Raw genomic sequence first — 24,153 nt, 5'->3', positions numbered from 1 at the left:
TACAGACCCATTATCAACTCTATAACATATTAGCCTACTGTCACTACACCAGAGATGTTCACTGTATTGATGGGAGTGTGTGTGTATGTGTGTGTGTGTGTGTGTGTGTGTGTGTGTGTGTGTTTGTGGAGCTCTGTCCTGCTGCTTGGATATCAGTGCTAGCTCAGGGATTCCTGTGCACATTAGTGGCTGCATGAGTTGTGGTCAGACTGTGTTGTGTTATGTTGTGTGTGTGCGCGCTGCTCGCCCTCCCCCTATAGCTCCATAACTCCCCTGTCCTATTCTCTCCCTGTCTCTCTCTTTCTCTCTCTCTCTCTCTCTCTCTCTCTCTCTCTCTCTCTCTCTCTCTCTCTCTCTCCTGTTGTCCCAGCATGGCTGCAGGATGGCTGCTCTGTGGATTCTCTATCTGCTGCTCTCTGCCTGCCTGTTGTGGCCTTTTTGTTTGGCCCTGGCCCCCCCTACTGAGCTCCCTCAGGCCCGCAACCTGCCCCCCTTGCTGGGCTTCAACAGTAGCGATGGTAGCCTGTCTGTAGACCTGCCCATGGCTCTGAGAGTTTTCAGCGTGGACTATCACCATGTGCAGGCTCCCTTTGAGATTGTGCTGTGGATCATGTTGGCCTCACTGGCCAAGCTGGGTAAGCTTAAGTTGGTTTCATACTCACATATGAAAAGCTAATATCAAATGAAATACTTTTGGAAGTGGTTAGATGTTTAGACCTGAGGTTAACTGAAAATTATTCATAGTTATGAGTTAATTCATCAACTACAGTTAGTGTAATGTAATCCAAATTCATGTCACTAGTATTCTTAGATTTACATGATGTGTAAGGTACAATATTAAGGCATACAGGAAAAGAACAGGAACACATGCCATTATTTGACATGAACTTTATGAATTAATAAAGTATGAATGTAACTATGTACTGAAATGACCTTTATATTTAGAATATATAAAGCCAATACAAGCATCCCATTACTACTCAGCTTTGATGTGATGTGTATCAACTGTTGGTGTAGCTCCACATGTGTGCTTTTAGCCAGTGTGATGGAGTAAAACCTCTTGCAGCTCAGAAAGTCACAACATGGTTAAATTCAATTAGTGGGACCTCTTTTTATTTTCTCTAACATCCAGGTTTCCACTGGTCAGGTCGAGTACCAGCAGTCGTCCCTGAGAGCTGCCTCCTCATCATGGTGGGCCTCCTGGTTGGAGGGGTGATCTATGGTGTTCGCCACTCTGCTCCCCCAACTCTCAGCGCTGATGCTTTCTTCCTTTTTCTGCTCCCGCCCATTGTCTTGGATGCTGGATATTTCCTGCCAGGGAGGCTGTTCTTTGAAAACCTTGGCACCATTCTCTGGTTGGTATATAGTCAGTGTTTTAGTCTTAATTGTTGATTTATACATGGTCTTGGATAGAGATTTGTTTAAAATCCCAAATTCAGATGATTCAATTACAATTACATTTTGTGCAGACATTCAAAAAATCCAGATGATAATTCAGGATGACTTTGGTGATCTGCTAACTTTTCATCTAGTGCCAACATTTTGTCAAACAATATCATTTCTGTTTCCTGTAAAGCAGCTGGTTCTCTTACATATTTCCAGGTATGCAGTTCTGGGAACCCTATGGAACGTGCTGGGCATTGGTCTGTCTCTGTACGGTGTGTGCCTTCTGGCTCAGAGCTCTTTGGGAGACGTCTCTCTGCTCCACTGCCTGCTGTTTGGCTCTCTGATTGCTGCCGTTGACCCCGTGGCTGTGCTGTCTGTCTTCCAGGAGATGCATGTTAATGAACAGCTTCATATCTTGGTGTTTGGGGAGTCACTGCTCAATGACGCTGTTACTGTGGTGAGGGGAGAGGTGGTCACCGGGAGGTCACAAGATAAAATAAAATAAAATTAAATTAAATTAAATGTTCTTATTCTGTGCATCATACATCTCTCTTGCTGCCAGGTGCTCTACAAGCTGTTTGAGTCCTTCCTCCGTCTGCCTTCAGTGTCAGGTCTGGATGTGCTGCTTGGGGGGTGCAGGGTGGTGGTGGTGGGCCTTGGCGGTTTGTGTGTAGGCCTCTTCTTTGGCCTGGTGGCAGCCCTCACTTCACGGTTCACTTCCAGAGCTCAGGTCATTGCCCCGCTCTTTGTCTTCCTCTACTCCTACTTGTCCTACCTGACCTCAGAGATGCTTCACCTCTCTGGTATCATGGCGTACGTGTTGCTGATTATCATCTTAAAAAATTTACTTTTGTTAATGTTTGGTCAAATTTGATTTGGCCTCATATTTATGTTTTTTTTTTTTTTTGCAGCATTGTGACCTGTGCTGTGACCATGAAGCAGTATGTGGAGGCTAATGTGTCTGAGCGCAGCAACACCAGCATCCAGTACTTTCTGAAGATGTGGAGCAGCGTGAGTGAAACCCTCATCTTCATCTTCCTGGGCGTTTCCACGATACAGGATGTCCATATGTGGAGCTGGCCCTTTGTCTGCTCCACACTGCTGCTCTGTCTTGTCTGGAGGGCCACAGGTAGCTTTTCAAATCTTTTTTTGCACTTTCAGAAACTCTTACTTTGTATGGAACAATGTACCACTGGTGCTCTTTCCAAGAGCTTGAAAAACAGTTGTCAAAGTAGACGAATTAACACACATGCCCTCCTCTGAAGGTGTTCTCCTGCTGACTGCTGTGGTTAACAAGCTCCGAAGGAATGCCGTGACCTTTCGAGATCAGTTCATTATTGCCTACGGAGGCCTAAGAGGGGCAATCTGTTTCTCCCTTGTGTTCCTGATCGATGACTTCCCAAAGAAGAGACTCTTCATCACGACTACCATTGTGGTCATACTCTTCACTGTCTTTGTTCAGGTGGGGAAACATTTTGATGACAGACCAGTTTTTGTATTTTCACTCACTAGTTCTTCTTCGTGTTGCCTTTGTTTGGCTTCATGGAGTATATCTTTGGATATATTTGTCACAGTTTTTGTTTTGTGCTGTTTCCAGGGGATGACCATTAAGCCTCTAGTTGAGCTGCTGGATGTAAAGAGGAAGAAGAGAGCTCTGCCTACTGTCAGTGAGGAGATCCACAGCAGAGTAAGAGATGACAGCACCTGCAGCGCAGTGCTGCAATATGATCTTTAAGGAATACACCACCGTATATGTATTACTACTGTAGTATTATGTGTTCCAGTTACAATTCGTCAAGGCATCCATTGAGCAATAGGAAAGCAGACAAAATAATTCAATACATTCATTGCTGAATCAGTGCCTCATTCATTCAGGAAGAAGAGGTGGTTTTACACTGACAGCTGTTTCTACAGTAATAATTATCCCATTGATGTTTATCAATCATTAAATCATTAAAACTATATTATCTTGGTTTAAAAATGTTAAAATTTCTAACTAATCAACATGATCATTGGCTATAATTTCATTGAAAAGTCCTTACTGTTTAACCTTTGACCAACTGCAGTTTTAATTTTCTTACTTTGCTGGAAACTTTCTGTCACAAAATGTGGGTATCAAAGCAAGACCTGACAGAAGAAGGATTCAGGTGGAGGTGATATGTGTTAGCAGGTTGCGTATCTTCAAATACTTTCTTGTTGTTCTGGTTCATCGACTGCAGATGAACCACAAAATTCTATCCTGGGTTTTAGTTTTCCAATTGATTCATTTTTTTTATTTTTTCCTATAATAATGAGTCTTTCATCTTACACCGTGTCATGTTCCCTTTGTGTGATCATGCAAAACACAGACTTTTTTCCTTTCATCTGTGAAAATGAACATAATAGTGATTGTTCAGCGGAGAGAGTGTGATTTTTGATCATGCTTTTCCTAAAAGATAAGTCGCAGGCAGGGATAAACACCTAAACACAAACCATGACACACACACACACACTCACAGTAATCTTTGGAAAATGATATACACATACTTACTTACTCTCACGTCTCCTTTTAGCTCATTGATCACCTGCTGGCAGGAATAGAGGATGTGGTTGGCTACTGGGGGCAGCACTATTGGAAAGACAAGTTAGTTTCTCTTGTCATTTGTTGTTGTTTACCCTTCAAGTCCTTGCATGCCCATAAATATAGGACCTGGGACACCAGTAGGTGGCAGCAAATACCCAATACAAATGTTCCTGATCATTTTCTACAGTCAGAAAATAATCTTACTGCAGTGTAGTTTTTGTATGTGTGTGAGAGGTTTGAGCAGTTCAACAGGAAGTACCTTCGTCGTTTCCTGATCCGCGAGGACCACCAGGATCGCTCCAGCATCCTCAGAGTGTACCAGGAGCTGGAGAGAAGGGAGCAGAGGGGAGACGAGGAAGCGCCAGCACTGTGAGAAAACGCGTCTTTACTTTATGTCATTGTTTCTCTGAGTGCGGCTCAGGGAGGTCCATGTATCAACTAAGGAAAATTCCATGATCGTTATGATTATTTGTGCTAATTCAGACCTTCTTCCTCAATGGTGGACAAGGTGCAACACAACAACCTTTAAGAAATCCTTGGAAGCACCATTATCATCACTATGAAAGTCAAAATTAAAACCCAAACCCCAATCACACCACCCAAAACTGACACAACATGGTTTGTGGCTTAAATGGATGTGAATATCACATTTCATTTTTAGAGTGGACTCTCGCTCTCACAGCCGTCCCCTCTTACCAGAGGAGATGGACAGCATCAGGCGTATTCTCTCCAGAAACCTTCAAAACTTCAACAACAAGGTAAGTTCACAGATTTGGTTTGTGTATCTCTGTTTTGTTCAAGGAATCGCTAAACGTGCAATGTAGGTATGAACTGAACTATTTGCCTGCTATCTGTGCTCATGTATGTGTTGTCACTCCAGCAGACGCCAGCCTACAGCAGACACACTTTGCACCAGGATGCCACCATGGACAAAACAAGGAAGCCTCTTCACAGACTTCACAGTCTGGGAGAGAGATGCACTCATCATACAATAACACACTGGCCACAGGTACTGTATCCACATCCACTCACGATTTGGTCACTAGAAGCATGTTTATTTAGAAGCATGTTTATTTTATTTTATTTTATATTTTTTTCTGTGTGCTTCCATTGTGACAGGGGGAGGTTGGAGAGTTCAGTGGCTCACACAGAGTGAGAGCAGGACTCAGCAGGTCTCACACAGGTAAAGTGACAATTAAAGACAAATGGATATGCAAAAAAACCCAAAACAAAACACGTTATGCAAACACACAGTTTTTCTCTTCAAGTTTCTAGCCACTGTCCCATACTGAAGCCACAAAGTATATGTGCTGATGCGTTTTATGTTTCTTTGTGTCCGTATGGAAGATGCTGCTGTGGGAAAGGCAGCATCTGCCCTTTTGTTTTCACTAAAGAGAAGTTTCAACAAATAACAGTTTTTATCTATACACAAATCTCCACTCTGCGGCTTTCTCTCAAGCATTCATCACTCACTGAAAGCAACAGGCTAAGAAGACAGAGACGTAAAATCAGATTGTGCTTTGTCTCATTACCTCCTGACCTTTGACCCTGACAGTTATGGTGTGACTATTGTGACATTGTGGGTCTTCTCGTGGCAGTGTGCTCCATAAGTCCAAGGGCCATCCTCCAGGACCTATCAGTCCCTGCAGCCTCAGCTCAGACAGGGCCAGCGGATCCAAAGTCTTCTGCTGCCAGCAGGGACCAGATCTCTCCACAACACCAAGCAGCAGAGGAAAGAGCCCCCAAGAAACAACTCAGCTTTGTTTTGGAAAATGAGAAACAGCAGTGAAGACAGACGGTGAAAAGGACAGAAAGAGAGGAAGAGAGCTGTAATCCAGTGAATTCAGTGTGTTCACTCATTTCAAACTGGCTCCATAAAATGATGTGTGGCTCAAATTTATTTAGCCATAGATTTGTGGGTTTGGGCAAAACTATTTTGATGAAAGCTTTTCCCAATTTCAAGGTTATCCTCTAATTAAAGTTTCAAATGGATTAAATGTTTCAGCTTTTGTTTTTTGTTATACAGAGCATTTGCCAGCTACAGTAAAGTTCTCCTGAGTTCCATGCTTCACCTTTTGTACCCCTTTGGTGAAGTCCTTTGCGTCTCTAGTCTAATTTACTTTCAAAGTGGCGCTCCAAGTGTAACACCTACCTTAGAAATACCTTGCAGACATAAATGCCAATACTTACTCTCCACATAATAAGCACACACAAACCAATAGTACCTCTCCTTGTTTCCTTCATAAATGCGAAGCACACCCACTGGTAATTTGACAAGGACAGGCTTACTGCTTCCTAAAATAACTCCTGTCCCCCTGCCTCCCTCTGCACCCCCGCCCCCTACTGAAGCTTCTTTTTCTCACTCTTCTCAGTATGCCAGGGAGTGGCAGGGTGAGTCAGGGTGCTGTCTGTGCTTTCTGACTGGGGCTGGGCAGTGGGCAGCAGAGAGGACGCTGGTGAAGAGCTGAGGAGTAACTGACGTAAAGACTGAACGCTGAAGAGAAAACACAGAGAGAGAGAGGTTTGAGGCTGGAGCTATGAGGGTGGGAGCCGCAGCCTTGGCTGGGGGTATATTTGGGGCAGTAGGGACTCTGTGTTTCTTCTTGGCCTTTGGTACAGACTACTGGCTGGTGGCCAGTGACAACTGTGGACCGCATACATGGCCAACACAAACAACACTGACAGGAGAAAAAGATGCCAATGGGACTGAGGTAGGACAAACATATGTGTGCGTATAATTGTCCGTATTCACTCACACAAATACACAAACCTTGCTACTTGCTGTCAGAACTGGTCAGTGACCTCTAGCTAAACAAATGTATACAGGCACAATAGCACATTATTTTAATCAGTGAAGCATCACATGTGAGAACCACGAAAAGACTGGTATGGAACATGATCAGATGGTGTAGTCAGTGGTGTGCACGCAATGCCTATGATATTTAAAGAGGAACCAAAATAGTTTTGTCTTGGTCTTTTATAAAGTCGGGGGACTTGGGAGAAACAGATTTGAAGCGTCATGTCGAATGTCAAAAGATGTCAAAACATCTTGACTTAGTTTGACATCAGTGACTTTTAGTATGGGTCAAGCTCCAAAAATACTGGATCATACACTTTCCATAATGCAGGCAATAGCATCTTTTTTCAGACACTATGTCTGGGAAACACCCACGTCTTGCTAACTTCATGCCCCCATTTTGTAATGCAGGCTTTGTGTTAACAAGATCAGAGTCTACAGCTGTTCTTGTGGCTCTATGAGGCTTTACTTTTGGCGGTTATTTGACTGAAATATTGATGACAGCAGGCTAGTGTGCTTGAAATGAAAATGCTGATGATAAGGAGGTGTTATATTTATCTTGTCTATTGTACAACTTGCACTTAGCTCTAAATGCAAAGTACAACTGAGGCTAGTGGGAATGACATTAGTTTAAACCAGGCAGCCCTGAATGTTTATACAAAATTTCACAGGGGTTCATCCAATATTTACTGAAGCATTTCAGTCTGGACCAAAGTGATAGGCCAACCAGGCCACCAGGTATTTCAAGCTTCAAGCCACGCCGCTTCATGGTTAAATATTTGTACTGGGTGTGTATATATATATGTATATATGTGTATATATAGATTCATGCTACATCTATATGTAGTATGAATATAGTAGGAAAACATAATCTTGCAAACATAAAATTGTAAAAAGTCTGATACTTAATATATCATTTAGTATCCACACACAAAGACTACTTCATATTCATTTCTGATTATGTTTTGCTTCTGCCAGCACTCAGTTAAAGTTCAGAAAAGATTTGTCATCTGGTCTTCTGCAGAAAAAGTCTGTAGAGACACGAGACGCCACATCTTCATTAACATTTAACCATAATCTTTCCTTACAAAACGCTTTCGCTTAAATTTAACTGCACTTCTTTGCACTCTGTCACCCCCCCCAGAACACATCCTGCAACCCCTGCATGGTTCATATATGAAGAGTTTAAATCACACACACACACACACACACACACACACATGCACATACAAAAACCTACCCTATCCAGTTTCCTAACTTCACTATCAAATATAGACTTAGAAAAAAGTAGTAGTCATTCAGGTCAGTGAGGATATTGATGTCCTCATTTAATTATTGACAAAGCTCCTCCAGATCAGCTTATGTTCATGTGTGGAATGCCTTTTTGAAATTTTGAGTTTACTCGTCCATGGCACATTTGTGAAGAACTTAGTAAAGGATATATTTATAAAAGCTAATCCTCCGGTGAACTCCTCCCTAACATCACAGCACAACAAAGTCTTTCATTTTAAATAAAAGTGGATGATTAGAGTTTCTGTGTGTTATTCAAGGCCATCAATCATATTTCTGACAAGCAAATGGAGAGTATCACTCATGCATGTTTCTTAAGTTCCCCTTGAAAACCTCATGGAAAAGTAGGCCATAATCAGAACCACGTTTGATGCCGTGGCACAGCTGAAGTACAGAATCACACAGAGAGGCCAAGAGAGCCGTGCTGACAAAGCTGACAGAAATTAATTCTGCCATCTTCAGACGTGTTCATCTCTGTGTTTGCCTGCTGATGTTTGTCTGTCCGTCTGTCCATCTACTTTTCCTCTTTTAGATCAGCTTAGTGGAGGCATTGGATGCTTCTCCTCCTTCTCTCACTCTGCACCATGAGGGCTTCTTCTGGCGCTGCGTGTTTCAGGTGGAGCCCACAGCGCATGCAGTCCTGGCCACTCTCTTCAGTATGTGCAGCAGGCCTTCAGAGGCGGCAAAAGCGTTTTTGTTGGGGCTTTTCCAATGTGGTTGCATGTCTCACGCTTGGCAGTGTGGTCTGCTTGACATGCTAACAAGTGCAGGAAAGAAATATGTCTATAATTTGGGTATTTGAAAGAAAATATACAGGAGGGCAGCCAGGAGAATGTGTCGGCATTTATTTCAGTGCATGGGGAGCTGTTGGCTTTTCTCTAAATTTTCTTATTTCCCCCTGTATTTTATTACATACAATAAGTAGGTTCTTTTGAGCCTTAGGTTGGTTTTATTTTTACCTTTTCTTTTTCATGCAGCAAACCAGCCTGAATCAAAGATCTGTGTGCATGGTTACCTCTTCCCCCTGCCTGTCACACTTGGACATGTGCCTCATCCAAATTATGACACCACGGCAGGTAATGCATCCACTCACATACTTACAGACAAGTGACAAACTCAAGGAAAAAAAAAATCAAACAAATAATTGAAAATTAAAAAACATACACAAGGTAGTTACCTCTTAGAGAAATGGTGTTTCATCCCTCTAGTGGTTCCATAGAATATGTGCCAACGAGCACTGAAGCTGCTCTGGAGGCTTGTGTTGGCTTAACACCTTTCTACAACACTCTCAATAAGGTGAAACTTCTTTGTTACCCATATATACTCACACACAGGCACAAAAGCATGCACTTTCTTTTAAAATCTCTTCCTCACACACATAAACAAAAATCTAAAATTTGCATTTAGCCGGAGAGAATAACAGTAGAATGAGCTGAAATCCCAACATCGCTAACATTATACTGTAACACTGAGCGGCAGAAAGGTCATGGGTTCATCTGAAGGCGCGTATAAATGACTGGGAAAACGAAGTAAAAATGGTGATCCTATCTCATCTTCATTACACATGCAAACCAGGGTCATAACTAGAATTTTAGAAGTACTGAGGTCATGGGTTAAAAAATTCCCAGTGTAAAACCCCAACACCCACACACACACACACACACACACACACACACACACACACATCACATCACCAAAGGAAAGTATCCACAAAGACAAATACAAATGCAAAAATACAATTTTTTCTATTATTTATTGACCTAAAAGTAGTGAAATTAGTATAAAAACGCTGAAATTTTTTAAAAGTTTAACATTTCGGGAATTACATGTAATTACATGCATTTTTCTTGATTTAGACACTCATTAGCTTAGTTTAACATTAAGAATGCAAGTGAAGGGAAACAGCAAACCTGGCATCTCTACAGCTGACTGACTGTAAGGGATTATACCTCTTTTGTTTTAATTCATAAGAAGTCACTCACACTAAGCCAAGAAATAGTCAAACCAATGAAACTCCCTGGTAACCAGTCTTCATACTAAGCCAGCCATATCATCTTACAACGTTTAGAAAGATATGAGAAAGGTGGACTATCAATCTTCTGACCTAAAAAATAAGCTTTTAAGCATGTTTTACAAAGAGGTCAAACAATTTCTTTAAGGCTAGGATGTCACTTCCCCTCAGGCCCAAATTGGCGGAAAAAAATACTGAGAACATGACCTCAGTGTCCTCATTGACAGCTACACACACTCACCATGCTACACACACAGATATCTAACTGCTCTGACGGTGGCCTGGTTGTATGTCTTTCAGTGTTTCGGGGTTTCTGGACCATGTTGATAATCCTTGGCCTGGTTGCAGCCCTAACTGGAGGCTTCCTCTTGGTCTGTGGTGTCCCCTTCATCAGCCACAGACTGTACAAGCTGGGCGGTGCTTTCCTCATCGCAGCTGGTAAAATATAGTCTATGTGCATGTGTTGAGTTCATAACCATAGTATTTATGCCCAGCCTGAAATGTGCTACCAGGGGAGGAGGTGAATGTGCAGACACAAACACATGTCACAACCATTGCTGGTGCTGCTGTCAGCTCTCAGCTGTTCATACCTGTCACATGACACACAAACACCCAACACACAGAGCAGCAGATGTCACAGTACTGTTGCTATAACAACAGCAGGTTTAAACACTGCTAGATGAGTAGGAGCTGCATTCCTTTAGTGTTACTCACAGCAGTGATTGCCTGTCTCTGTCTACCTGTCTCTCTGATACTCTTTGAATCGCTCCCCAGCCTGCTTGTTCCTGTTCATGCTGCTGCTCTATGTCCTGTGGATGGAGGTGGTGGAGGTGAAGCACTACATCCTGCAGGAGAGAGGAGAGGCGTGTCCACATGCACAGGTTTCAGTGCTCTACGGCCTGTCGTTCATGGTGGCGGCTGCTGGCGTGCCTCTGGAGCTCATCTCCGGGTTGGTCTTCATGCTAGTGAGCCGTGCGCTGCGTGCCAGCAAGTGAGCTTGCCATGCAGCCTGCGGGCGAAGAAAAGACTGACCTTTTAATGTCCTGCCCTGGGACTCGGCAGCACACTTGTGGGATGTAAATGCTGGCTGAGAATACATGATCAATATTACAGCACCACCCTTTGGATGGCAAGTAGCAAGCAGCCAGTGGTGTAGAGGTTGTTGTAGAACCTGTTTTGCTTTATTTCTGTAAAAAAAAATCAATACTTATTTTAGAATAATAATACAACAGTAACTCAGTTTTACAGTTGATGGGATTAATTTGATATGACGTGTCACTGGCATCAGGGAGCCTTGAGACTGTTTTTTTTTTCTAAACAAAATTGTGTGAATATAAATATTTCTTTCACTGGATTGCATCCTTTGTTATTGTTATTAATTCTTCAAATGATGAGCTCTTCAAGCCAAAGGTTAGAAATGCATGGGTGGACCAGCTGTGTCCTTTGTCCTGCCGTTTGGCACACAATCAAAGTAGGCGAGATAACCCCAGCTATCCCCCCCAGCTGGATGGACACGAGATGGAAATGTTGCATTTGGATAGAAAGTGGGGGTGGGGGTGAAGCAGGGGATGGACGTTTGGTGCACAGCAAACAAACCACCTGCCTCCTTCACCCCAATCACCTTTTACTCCCTCACTGAAATCCTTACGCTTTGTCTTTACTGTCATGTCTCTCTGTCTCGCTCCCCATGTTGACAGCAACATGTGGGGCCCCCTCGGCTTCTAATAGATAATCTACTTTCTTTCGCACATTCTTATCCAAACGAAGGACGCAGGCTCGTGATTGTATCATAACTGCCACAATATTAGATCATCCTTATTTTTCATCAGTCTGAATGGGTAGCGTGTGGAAGCAAGCGGTGGACTCTCAATCACACATCAGCTTTCATCTGCTCCTCAGTAGAGCGGGAGGGGTTGGGGGTGCTGGTATGTTTTCTTCAAAGAACCCACCGATCAAACATAAAAAATACACACTGAAACACACACACAGACACACACACCGTGATCAGACAGTCCAGAAGAATCCATCATCATTATTTTTGAAATAAACTGTATTTTTTTACTGCTCCTACACAACTGATTCTGTTCAGTGTACTTCAGGGTGTAATGCTGTAATTTAGCACCATAGCCATCAAATGCTATCCTGTTAAATCTGACAAGCTGATCTTACTTACTAAACTTACTTACTTAGTCTGTTAGTGTGTGTAAGACAGTTGATTGTCTCAAGTATTTCAATAGAACAAAAACAAAACAAATTAACTGCTAAAACAGAACTACTGGCAGCAGCCAAGTCAACGCCCATGACGTACAGTCACAGATAGGCTAAGGTTTGGTAAATGAGGTGCCAGCGCTGTGCTTGTCACTGACCTTTCTAGTAGCCCACAAAGCTAGTTTGGGCCATTTTGGTACAAATATTTTAGCCACAGGTTGGCAGACACTCGCTTCCCATTGCACTGCAAGTTTAGGGAAGCAGCTGCTCTTTACCAGAGCTGGGGGTTTGTTAGAATACAAAGACAAAAAAAAATGCAAACAATTGCAGTTATGAATTAGTTCAGAGTCTCATCAGTAACAGGACTATAAAGTAAGGTTTGCACAGAGAGCAGCACACATCATAGCATCATTAAAGTCAAAAGGGTTTATCCTCAGTGGTGCATAAATGTGCTTAACAGGCAAAATAAAAACCAGCTATTTACACAAAGAATTTTTTTGCATTTATTAGTGGAAGTATTGTCTTGTGGGTGGAAAGGTCAAAGACTTTGGCTGTTCGCAGCAAATTTAACAGAGATCTGGAAAGCACTTCTTGACATATCTTTCTTTGGATCAAGAAGTCAACTATTATGGAGCAACGCAAAGTCACTCAAGTTACAATATGTATTATATAACAAGGCTGTGAGTGGTGTCTGGAATGCATGAAGGTATTGATACACCCTAAATCCACATTGGACCTTTAAAATATTTGTCATTAAACTTGTCAGCTTTGTTTTGATTGATTTTCAATTTGATGGATTAAGATGAAAAAAAGATGAGTGTCTCTGTTTCTGACTGTGTTGTTTTGAATGTGACCTTAATTTAATACCAGTTTAAAAAGACAGGTCCCTTTGAGTTATCCAGATAACTTCGCTGAATCAAATCTGTAACTCCCCCAAATCTGAATGGTGGATAATGATGAAGGGTTACTTGTTTTTGTTTTCAATGAAAGCAAACTGTACCTTTTTCAAGCGTTCAGCTGCAAACTAGTAATAAGCTACCCACATCTTCACTCAGTTCACATCTGGTTACCACAACCAGCCAGCAGAGGGCTCTCCAGCTCTCTTCTTCAAGAGGTAAAGCTCCCATGCATCGACAGACAGAATGGAAAAAGGGGGCAGTGAGTGGAAAGGAAAGGAAAGGAAAGGAAAGGAAAGGAAAGGAAAGGAAGCAATTACTGAGCAGAGTATTCAGCTAGAACCCTGGCTTGTTCAGTGACTGTACCTCTTCCTAATCATAGTTAATTAACTCTTATGTCTCCTCCCCTGTCATCCACAACAATGGAAACGCACCATCACTTCGTTTAAGGAAGAAATAATCTTGCACTTGAAGTGTCAGCAATTATGGTGTTATAATATTATGCATATGGCACAGCGAGCATCATGTGAATAAAGACATGACATGATAATAAAGTAATAAATGGTTTGCAAATTAACCTCGGCAGACCCAAGGAACCCAAAGAGCATACGTCTTGTTGATTAGAGGTAGTGAGTGTGTATTGTATGTATGTGGCTGTGTGGATGGATAATATATAGGCCTGGAAGTATTATTTGTGGCTAAGTTTTCTCTATTTTCTAAAGGTCCCATGTATGTGATGTTTCAGACAGCAAACAGTAGGATGTGGTCTCACACTGGGTAGGGAAAATTAACCCTATGTGGACCCCTCACCCTTTCATCCTCTGGAGCACCTGGACTGAATACTGGTGGACTCTAATCCAGTCATAAAGGGGGATACACTTGTTGAGAGCGCTTTTCCTTCCTTTCACTAACCCCCTACTCTACTGGTGAGCCGATTACCTGCTCTGTGTGCATGTGCGTGTGTGTGCATGTGCGTGTGTGTGTGAACCCCAGCCCGCAAGGCCCAGAGCATGGTACTTCATGCGTATGCGTATGTGTGTGTGTGTGTGTGTGTGTGTTTGTGTGTGTGTGTGTGTGTGCAAGCTCATGAATGTGTGCTCATACACAGGGCGAGGCGGACACAGTTTTTGAAAGATAAAGGTTTTTGTCCTGTCAAAACTGCCAGATAACAAGAGCTGATATGATAGAATAGTAAGCCTTTTGGCCTCACTTGTGCTTTTTTGTTTCTTTTGTACACCCCAACCCCCCAGAAACGACCCTACAAATACACAAGCTGTATTTCAGGGTACCTGAAGTAGAGAGGTAGCAGGTGGAGGGATAAAGATGAGTTGCTCTGTGTGTTTCTTTTTTTTAATTTTTATATAAATAACTACCCCCCCTCCCGGACATACACACACAGGCACACACAAACACACTGTTCATGCAGACAGATTATGTCTCTGACAGTCAGAGCTCCTGCCTTCAATTAACCTCATAAAGACACAAAGACAGGCTCACTTACACACACATCTGATGATGATAGCAGGAGGGAAACAGTAAAGACGTGTGCGTGTGTCTGCGTGTGTGTGTGTGTGTGTGTGAATGGCTGCTATCTGTAAAACAGACAGGGTCTGCAACATAGGGAGTCACATCACAATAGTCAGCTTATTATTAAAGGGCATTATGTCATATACTCTGTGTACTTTGTAAGAGAAGGCAAACATTCCTGTGTATCTGTTGCTTTGTTCCAACTCCTGAAAATAATGCGCTTTCAAACGATACAGCACATTCTCCTGCTAATGAACAGTAAAAACATTAAACATTCAAGGTGGACTGTACTGTGGTGTGCAGTCTTAAGAAAAGAAATTCTGGATGAAAAGTCAATGTAACCATTTGCCAGGGAAATTCTATAGAGCGGTGAGTGCCAAAGAAAAGAAAAGGGCTAAAGCACCAGCAAGGTGTTGCTCTGTATTTGAATCTTTGATTTGATTTGATTGACTGAAAAATGTTTCCACTTGAACACTCGTTTAGAACCAGAATATTAGAAAACAACATGTAGTTTTGTGTCCATCTTTGTCCGTATTCTAGAAAATATCATTGGTGTACATGTAAGCACAACAAGACAAAACTGATGTTTCACAAAGCTAAAATTATTTCTGTCTTTTTCTTAGATTTTAGTCAAACTGAAGGCTTTCTGGATCTAACAGCTTTTTTAAAAGCTTTTCAAACCTTCTCCCACAAAAGTGAGATTGAAGGACTGCATTGTAGTTGCTGAGTCTACTGTTTAAGTCTTAATGTTAGTTGTCCACCTCATGTCCCCTCTTTTCCTGCCAGCACAAAAAAAGGCAAAGATTTCAGCCCAAAAAAAGCACTGCACGGTGGCCAACAAGGGTAAATGAGCTACAGCAGCTCAAAACATTTCTATTAGAAAAATTGTGTCACAGTTTTGGAAACTGTGCCCATTCAAAAACACATACAAAACCAGCAGTGTCTCTTTACTGAAATCTCAACCCAATCACTCAACATAATCCCCAGACCTTGCTGTGAGCAGTTTCATGTAGGAACTATTTTCTTTCTACCAAACTACACTCCAGAAGGAAACATCCAGCTTCTCATTTGGTGCTGTGGACAGAAAAGACGTCTCTACGGTCCAAATCTGGCTTGACTGGCAAACCAACCAATCCCTGTGCAGAAACAACAGGCCTACAACCGATTTAAAGAGTAAATAAATAAATACAATAAAGAAGAATAAAAACAAAGAGTTCAGAATCACTCAGGAAGAGCTCTATGTGGACAGATTGAACAGAAGAGACTGCTTTGGGCTTGTGTCTCAACCATTCCCTTTCTTATTCTCTACTGTATGTCTTTATTTCCCTTCAACACCACGCTACACCCCCCCCCCCCCCCCCCCCCCCCCCTTTATTTCTGCTGAAGGAGAGGAAGAGGAAACAGAGGAAAGAGGAGGAGGAGGAGGAGGAGGGAGGCTGCGATTAGTTTCAGGGTTCCAGCCCACTTGATTGGCAGCTGGCAGCATATGGAGCTGTGAGGAAGGTTGCCCACGCTCACTTCTGAGGAAACAAATATTTGCCTGAAGGAAAGAGAGAGAGACAGAGAGAGAGAGAGAGAGAAAAAAATATTAATTAGTTTGCAGACGCGCTGAGAGATAAAAGTCGGCAAGACGTATCCTTCAAAAGGCTGCAGAGTTAGCTGCAAAATGGAAATTTTCCCCAAGTTGACAGATCCAGTAGGCTGCTGGCAGAGCTGCGGGGAAGAACACAGGGAAAGCACTGAGGTGCACAACACAAGAGCCCGACGTGGAGTCTGCATTAACATCTGTGCATACGTTAACATATTCTGAGTGGAATTAACATTTAGGCATCTTCCACGCTTGACAAACTCTTCTCAGGCCTTTCCAATAATTTTTTAATTATCACCTCCAAATCGAAACAGAGTTGTGTGGAGGTAAAAATCGACATATATGCAACACATCAGATGCTCTCAAAGTAAAATACGTACATGAGAGGGTGTTTATAGTCACCCGATGATTCCAAGCCAACCGCGAAGATTCTGATTTTGTGAGTAGATGGATTATTTCACATTTTAAAGTTTGATATTATATTTGCTTGGGGTTCTCTCATATGGCATCTCAATACAGATCGATTGATCTTCTGCTCTTTGGTTTGGTCCTTTCACTCTCAAATCTAATGGACATTTCACTCAGTTTTACTACTGGGGAAAATAGCAGCATGTCAGTGATGTTCTAACAAGTGCTGCTGCAATATTGAAACATGCAAAGTTATTTATTTATATATTTGAAAAAGCAACTTGTAGTTACATTTAATTCATTTTCAATCACTTGTCCTTAGGAGAAAAAAATTCATGGCAAGCCCTAAACATGGCATGCATTGCAATTACTATCTAGTCTAGATATTTTTAAAATTATACAGTAATTCTTTTGGAAGATATTTGTGTATGAATTCTTATCTGTGAGACCAAGTAGGCATATAAACTAACTGTTAAACTAACAGTACTGTTTCAACACAAGTGTGATTTTAATGGTGATATTTGCCAGTACAACCTACATAACAGCCTGATCAAACTGTATTGCATCTTTAAAAAGAAATGTGTAAACATGGAGCTGCTGATCATGCAGAGGCTTCTGCTCTTTCAAATAAGTATGCAGACCTGCAGAGTCTCAACACAGGCTGCACTCCAGGCTGGTTTGTATTGACACTGATATCCGCTAACCTTATCCTAACAGAATTAGTTTAAAGAAAAAAACACTTTGACTACAAGTTGACTAAAACTTAATGACCTTTTGTTGGCTAAAACTGAGTCAAAACTTTGGGATGTGATTGTCTGAAACTAGACTGAAACTAATATACATTTCCATCTAAGAAGTAAGATGAAATCTATAATTGCTGTTAAAATTTACACTGGCACAGAGAGATCCAAAGGCTGTACGGAAGGAACCATGTAGTATCTATACCCACAAGCAGGGAGGCTGTGCTCAAGTACTGGGTGGGAAAGCTTTAGCTTCTGCTTAAAACCCTGTCTAAAACTGCAACCTGCCGTCTTCTGTTTAGGGCTGCTGCATTCACTAATCAGAGCCAAAAAAAAAAAAAAAAAAAAAAAAAAATCCATGAAAGATACTTGCTTTGCTTTGATACATGCTGTTCAGACACTGACCATGGGATTATGCAGCACTGATAAGGTAATTAACAGACTATGATAGTGTAATTAAGCAACATCTGAGAAGAAAGGCTGTTGGAGTGGTGTTTTGGTGTGGGCGCACATCAAAGCCTGTGGCACAGCTTTAAAGACAGATTGGCTGCGCAGAACATTTGGTTTACCGCAGTTCCTCCACTAAGGTATCAACAAGGGCTGAGAGAAAGCTCAGTATGCCACTGAGAATTCGCTGACAACACCAAATGACATTATTGTGATGGAAATAAAATGCTTTTTTGTGGAGCAATTCAGTTGTATAAAATGGACTGAGATCATATCAAGGGAACACAGAGGTAGTAACTGATAGCTCCATTGTTAGAGAGCCAAATGGTGTCTCGCTCTCTCTCTATCGGTGCACAGTCTCAACAGATTTCACTGAATAAATGGAACTTGCATGAATTCACTTAGGTATTTACCTTGCTTTGCTTTACTGAGAATGCATCTTTGTGGGGTTCGTCGTCAGGCCTTGCAGAGTGCACTCCCTCCATTTCCCTCTCCCCCTCTCCCTGTGTGTGCACTGAACCAGCACAAATTCGGTTTTATTGTATTTGTTTGTTTATTTACTCTTATCTCTTTTCCATTTCAGAGGCTTCCTATCAGAGACCTGCAAACCCCAGAAGCCGAGTGGCAGGGGAGTTGTGGGTTTACATTTGTGTGTAGGTTTGTGAGTGTGCGTAAGTACACGAGTCTGTGTGTGTGTTTCAGGGGATTGGTATAAAATTAAAATACAAATAGAAAGGAAACATTGGAATCATCACTTTTGTTATCGCCAGCTATACGGTTTTTAGCTCCCACTGTTAACAAACTCCTCCAGGGTGATGAAACAGAAAGCGCTGAAATGTACTCACTGCGTGCCTCAGAGAATATCTTTTAAGTAATACTATAAACACTTGGCAAGGCTGCAATGGGTGTGAAACTAATTTTAGGCATTAGATGAGAAAAAACATTACCGGATCCAACAATAAAGTGCTGAGCCTCTGATGAGTGCATTCACAGATTTGTTGAACATGTTTAATTCTGAGACAAGTCTGTGAGAATTTCCATGGATGACATCTGATGTTATGGACCACCTGTTCACCTTACAGATATGCAGTGTTGGGCTAATAAAGGGCTATCTTATCTTATCTTATCTTACATAAAACTAAGTCTTGAATCCCTAGGATAATCCATATTGGATTGCTAATCATGTTTCCTTAAGATGCCACGCTGTATCTGAGGTTTTGCTAAATGTCCAATATTGATGTTCTTGTCAGGCGTCAGCAGTGAGCTGTTCTTCTTTTGGACCTACTTTTAAATCTTCCCATGGCCTGTGCATTTCTTTCTGACATTCAAATTTGTAAAAATTGTTCCACCATACTTCATTAAGACTAAATGTTACTTAGCAAGGGAGACTAAGGCGCAGAGGACCTTTTACTAGCCATGTCAACCCATAGAGTTCTTTCATGACCATGTCTTCGTGTTTCAACTAAGATCTAACTGTGTTAGCAATTTAGTGAGGCTGTATTTAGGCCTTAGTACTTAGAGCTAAATGCCAACATCAGCACCCTAACATGCTCACAGTGAGAAAGCTTGCATGCTGTTGTTTAGTTGAAGTATATTTTACACCATCAACAGATGCTATTTAGCACTAAATGTATGCTAAAGAAGAGGCTAATGGGAATGTTGGGAGTGTTTTATTTTTAGCTAATGATGACAAGTTAAAAAAAGTTTTGCCAAAGTGACTGCAATTAATGAGAAGAACATAAAGGCCTGTAGCAAATTTTATGTCAGTCCGTCCAATAGTGGATGACGTTTTCCAAATCACAACTGTAAATCTAGCAAAAAGGGGATCACCACAGTCAATAGGCTTCATTGTTTGGGGAAACACGAATATCCAGAAATTTCATTGCAGCTGATTGGTAGATGTTTTGATGTTTCAGTTGAGTGACTGGCAAGAAAAATTGGAAGACAGGCAACAGATAAAAGAATGCACCATAATATCAAATTTCTCAAAAGTGGACACCAGAGTTCTCAAAAAACTCAGTGCTCCGCCTGGATATCACAGCATGAGAAAAATTTGTCTTTGTTTTGGAGAGCACTTTCAGTACTATCTGTTTCTGGTGGGTGAATTATCGGCTTGGTGTGGGTGGAGGGCCAAAGCAGAAAAAAAGGATGCTTTTTCAAATGTATCCACACTAACGTTATGGTCACGGCCTGAAGCCAACAGTATACTCCAGGTGTGTTTGTTTTATTGTGTCCATGCCAAAAGAAGCTTTTGAGACACAATGGGAGCATACTGGCATAAGAAGATTCTTAATGCAAAAAATTAACTTCTAAAATAGTGTAACTCTGTAGAGGTCAAGCTCTAATTCAGTCGTAAAGAAAATCACATGATATTGTTGATTTAAAGCCAAATGTGGGTCTTCTTTGAACCAACCATTTTTCCTCTGCACACAGATTTGATTTTGTTTGGAGCGTATCCATACGCTGGTGGTTTAAGACAGTGGAGTAAAGAAGCATAAAGTCCCATCAATCACAGCCTCATTACCACCACCACCACCACCAGTGTCCTCACCAGTCAGCCCAAGTACTTGTGTGTGTGTGTGTGTATGTGTGTGTGTGTGTGTGTGTGAGGGAGAGAGAGAGAGAGAGAGAGAGAGAGAGAGAGTCTCTGGTCCACTCAGGAGGAGAGAGTGAGCAATCTCGCCAGGATCTGAACTGCCTCTTTGATCTCCAGAAGCCAAACAGAGGGAGAGAGACGCTCGCCCCTCACAGAGAGGATTAAATATCCCTGAGTCGGGACATCACAACTCCCTCTCACCCCCTCCCTCCTCCTCTCCCATCCCTCGTTCCTCCGCTCACTTCCTCCTCCCGTCTACCCTGGTTATCACTGAGTCTCCAGAGGGGGGTGGAGGGAAAGGAGAGCAAACGGGAAAGAGGAGAGGAGAAAAGAAAGTGAAGGAGAAACTGTGAGGTTTTAAAAAGCCAAGAGGACATCTGGGTACACGAAGAGTTTGACTGTTTCACCCACACAGGTCAAAGTCTGGATAGGTCACAGCTCTGCCCTGTGGCTCTTTGTAAATATGTGTGTGTGTGTGTGTCTTAGGTTGTCAGAAAGAAGAGGATTTGTTTAAGAGACTGGATTGGAAAGGGTGGAGGGGATGGAGGGATGTTGAAACAGCCAGATGAAGGAGTGCAGGAGGTCTGAGCTGTTGTGCTAACCCCCGTTCACTCAGAGGTGCCCTGTGTGACTTCCGCCTCACACACATCTCTGAGAAATTCTTTTATTAAAGGCTTTCCTTTCTGGCAAACCAGATAAGTTTATTCTGGCAAAAAAATTGTATGTGCGATTCATACTGTTGCCACATATCTTCTGCTATATACTGTAACAGCAAGATTGTCTTCATTTTCATGTTTTATGTTGAACTTTATTCTTTTTAATTAATCTGCTTAGGAAATATAGATGTCTGTGTGAAGGTGTTGGGGTTAATGTGGGTGATATTTAGATATCACATGGGACTCAGTGGTTCTAGATACACAAATGTTCTGTCGGCCTGGAGATGAAAACAGGCCCCCTAAGGATGCAACTCTCAAGAGAATTGAGATGAAACGGTTGTTTTAGTGTCTCGACTCAATTCATTCCTCAGGATATAAGTGATAAGAGAATACTGAAAATATTGCAAACATAGAGGGCCAGTTATATTAATGCTAAAACTAACAGTAAGAGCACTCTTTTAAATATTGGACAGGGAAGGTATGTGAGAAAGCCAAATGAGAAAATCCTCTGAGAAAACCAGATGGGAAATGTTGGTGTTAACGTGGAAGCAAATTCAGATCAGATGTGTAAATTCTGAACCAGTTTGCTGATTTGAATAGTTTCTGTCAGTTCAGTTCAGTTCAAAGATACAGAGCCAAGCATTATGTACTTTGTTCACTATTTGTCTAAGCTAATATGAGCACATATAAGATAAGCAAATACAAAGTACTGATCAGTAGGGGAGTACACCTAACCCCACAATGTTCACAGCTGATAATTAAATGTTCACTTCAGTGTCCATCATATATTAATGCTTCTCTTACACACCACTCTTATCTCTGTCATACAAAAACAACCTATAACAACCTGTAATGTGATCTTTTGGCGTATGAGGCCATGAGATTCCTTATCTAGCCAATGAGTAAAGCCATCCTCTTGTTAGACAGAGCAGCGTAAAAGTAAAAATGTCACCAGCGTCCCACAGATTTTCTACACAGGCTGCCATTACAAATCAAAAATTCAAAGCTGAACATGGCGTGGTGCCTTCTGCATCTGTGTGTGTGTGCTTGTGTGTGTGTGTGTGTGTCTGTGTGTGTGGACAGCATATAAGCAACAATTTTAGAATGCACACAAGTAAGGCATGGTGTATTTAGGCAATATAACCTCCATAACATCAACAGCTACACAGGAAGTTCAGACACACAGCTGTGGGGCTAAAGCCACGAACTAGCAGAGTAGGAGAGAGAAAGAGGGACATAAAGAGAGTGTATTCTTCATGGAGGCAAAATAGTCAACGGCCATGTTATGTAATTTCCCACTGCACCAGCTGTGACAATGCTGTCCGTTATCTTTTCCCTAAAACTCAGAACCAGTTGTTTTCAGCAAACGCATTTCAGTTTATATTCCCTCTGTCAGCCAATTCAATGCTGGATCACCTCCATCAAGAGAAAAGAAGAAAAAGTTTCACCTTTTCCACAAGCCCCCAAATTCTTCCAAAATCTTCAACTTTGGCTGAATCCTGTAGTGTGAGTGTCTACACATTCAAACACATGTCTCTGTGTGTGAGTGTGTGTTCCTGGCCTATTACCTCCAGCTGAACAGAAGCAAAGGTCAGCACTCTCTATGACGGGTTAATACAATCACCATTACTGCTTCCTGCTGCTGTGCCGGGGCCGAGGAGTCAGGGCGTGGAGGAGGAGGAGGAGGAGGAGGAGGAGGGGTGGGGGGTGGGGGAAGGAGGATGAGAGAGCCAGTGAGGGCAGACAGAGAAAGGGGCAACACTGACATGACAGTGACAAATTGCCTTGTATTTATTCAAATTGAGTAATGTGATCTTTTGGCTGTGTTGTAATGTGTGTTCTCTGCTTTTGACCCTGCTGATGAGTTAACACTAACAAGCTCGTTAAGAGGAGAAGTGGAGGTGAGGCGCAGACAGTGAAGTTAGTGGACGCTTGACTGACAAGAACAATATTCAAGTGGACTCACGTATAAATGCAAATCTGAAAAACAGACATCTATAATGAGGGCAGTTAATCTCATTTATGTTTGTATGTTTTATTTTTTTTAAAGAACTTTTTAAAATATTAGTACTCACTGACTAAGTTACTGAGACTTACTGAGACAACTTTTACCTTTTAATTAGATAATGTTCATTTTTAGATATTTGTTAGGAGCTACAGCTCATGAAAGGAAAAGCTTACATTTACAACAGATAACTTTTGTTCAGAATTTATTCAGTTACATTCAACTTCCTGCAATATTTGTCTTAAAAACTACTCATTAGCAAAGTGCTGAAGGAACCATATGGACACAGACAACAATCTAGCTGCAAAAAAACTTTGTTTGGTGTTAATGTTGAGTAGTATGACGAATTTATTATTGATTCTAGGGATTATCAGGAGTCCTGCCTTTGAAAGCTTGTTGGTGCAGGCCTTTCACGTATTTGAGTTTAAGCTTGGATTTCATCTGCTGATCATGCTTTAATTATATTCCCCACATTAAAGGTGTTTACAGTTCTTTGTTGACTTTGTGATGTAAGCGACGGTGGGAAGGTCCACCTTGTTTCCGTACTATATTTGTCATTCACTGACAGGAAGCAGATGTCACGCTGAGCAAAAGACTTGTAGCGGAAAAACACAACCAGCCAGTCACAGTTGCCCGTGTGGTATCTTCACAGCTGCGTTACACCCGACATGTAGGCCCAGTTACGGCATATCTTTGGAACCTCCACACAAAGTCATCTGAAGGACAGGTATAAATCTGGTTATACAAGTGTCAGGACTATCCATGCAGTGATCCAGGACGTTTCAGATGTTAGCTTGGGGGCAAGGCATAGAGACGGTGCTGGGTGGTGGCTAACACTGTTTTGTAACTTTTGTAAAGTTACTTTATTTTATCTTGCTACTTATGCACTGGTGGCCTACACTGGGATTCAACTGGTTTTGTTCAGGGCTAGAGGACAGACTAAAGAGACAAAGCTGAAAACAATGGACACCGCCTCGGATGGTTTTCTTCTCTCTGCCCTCTGGATTATTGATACAGACACCTGCAGGGATACGG

General features: G+C 41.9%; 2 protein-coding genes across 2 annotated transcripts; both read left to right on the top strand.

Moving 5' to 3' along the window:
* Window positions 1-359: 359 nt before the first annotated feature.
* Window positions 360-5,870, top strand: LOC124068144 (sodium/hydrogen exchanger 2-like). The gene is made up of 13 exons (XM_046406102.1): window positions 360-635; window positions 1,133-1,355; window positions 1,603-1,843; window positions 1,949-2,199; window positions 2,298-2,515; window positions 2,652-2,848; window positions 2,984-3,073; window positions 3,939-4,009; window positions 4,184-4,318; window positions 4,611-4,707; window positions 4,830-4,958; window positions 5,069-5,132; window positions 5,548-5,870. The coding sequence occupies exons 1-13, from the start codon at window positions 383-385 to the stop codon at window positions 5,736-5,738; spliced, it is 2,160 nt and encodes a 719-aa protein (XP_046262058.1). The 5' UTR covers window positions 360-382; the 3' UTR covers window positions 5,739-5,870.
* Window positions 5,871-6,330: 460 nt separating this feature from the next.
* On the top strand, window positions 6,331-11,399 carry LOC124068746 (transmembrane protein 182-like). Its single transcript, XM_046407209.1, has 5 exons — window positions 6,331-6,660; window positions 8,569-8,692; window positions 9,014-9,112; window positions 10,348-10,485; window positions 10,822-11,399. The coding sequence occupies exons 1-5, from the start codon at window positions 6,487-6,489 to the stop codon at window positions 11,040-11,042; spliced, it is 756 nt and encodes a 251-aa protein (XP_046263165.1). The 5' UTR covers window positions 6,331-6,486; the 3' UTR covers window positions 11,043-11,399.
* Window positions 11,400-24,153: the final 12,754 nt, after the last annotated feature.

This window comes from Scatophagus argus, chromosome 12 (genome assembly GCF_020382885.2).
Source record: "Scatophagus argus isolate fScaArg1 chromosome 12, fScaArg1.pri, whole genome shotgun sequence".
Lineage (NCBI taxonomy): Eukaryota > Metazoa > Chordata > Actinopteri > Scatophagidae > Scatophagus > Scatophagus argus.
This window is presented reverse-complemented; position numbering and strand designations above follow the sequence as displayed.

What these genes read in the sequence shown, in the direction of transcription:
- LOC124068144 (XM_046406102.1), top strand. Translation starts at nt 383, where the DNA reads ATGGCTGCTCTGTGGATTCTCTATCTGCTGCTCTCTGCCTGCCTGTTG. An exon ending in TCTTGTCTGGAGGGCCACAG is followed by an intron (nt 2,516 to 2,651) that starts GTAGCTTTTCAA and finishes CCTCCTCTGAAG; the next exon opens with GTGTTCTCCTGCTGACTGCT. An exon ending in GTGAGGAGATCCACAGCAGA is followed by an intron (nt 3,074 to 3,938) that starts GTAAGAGATGAC and finishes GTCTCCTTTTAG; the next exon opens with CTCATTGATCACCTGCTGGC.
- LOC124068746 (XM_046407209.1), top strand. Translation starts at nt 6,487, where the DNA reads ATGAGGGTGGGAGCCGCAGCCTTGGCTGGGGGTATATTTGGGGCAGTA. An exon ending in AAGATGCCAATGGGACTGAG is followed by an intron (nt 6,661 to 8,568) that starts GTAGGACAAACA and finishes TTCCTCTTTTAG; the next exon opens with ATCAGCTTAGTGGAGGCATT. An exon ending in AGTCCTGGCCACTCTCTTCA is followed by an intron (nt 8,693 to 9,013) that starts GTATGTGCAGCA and finishes TTTTTCATGCAG; the next exon opens with CAAACCAGCCTGAATCAAAG.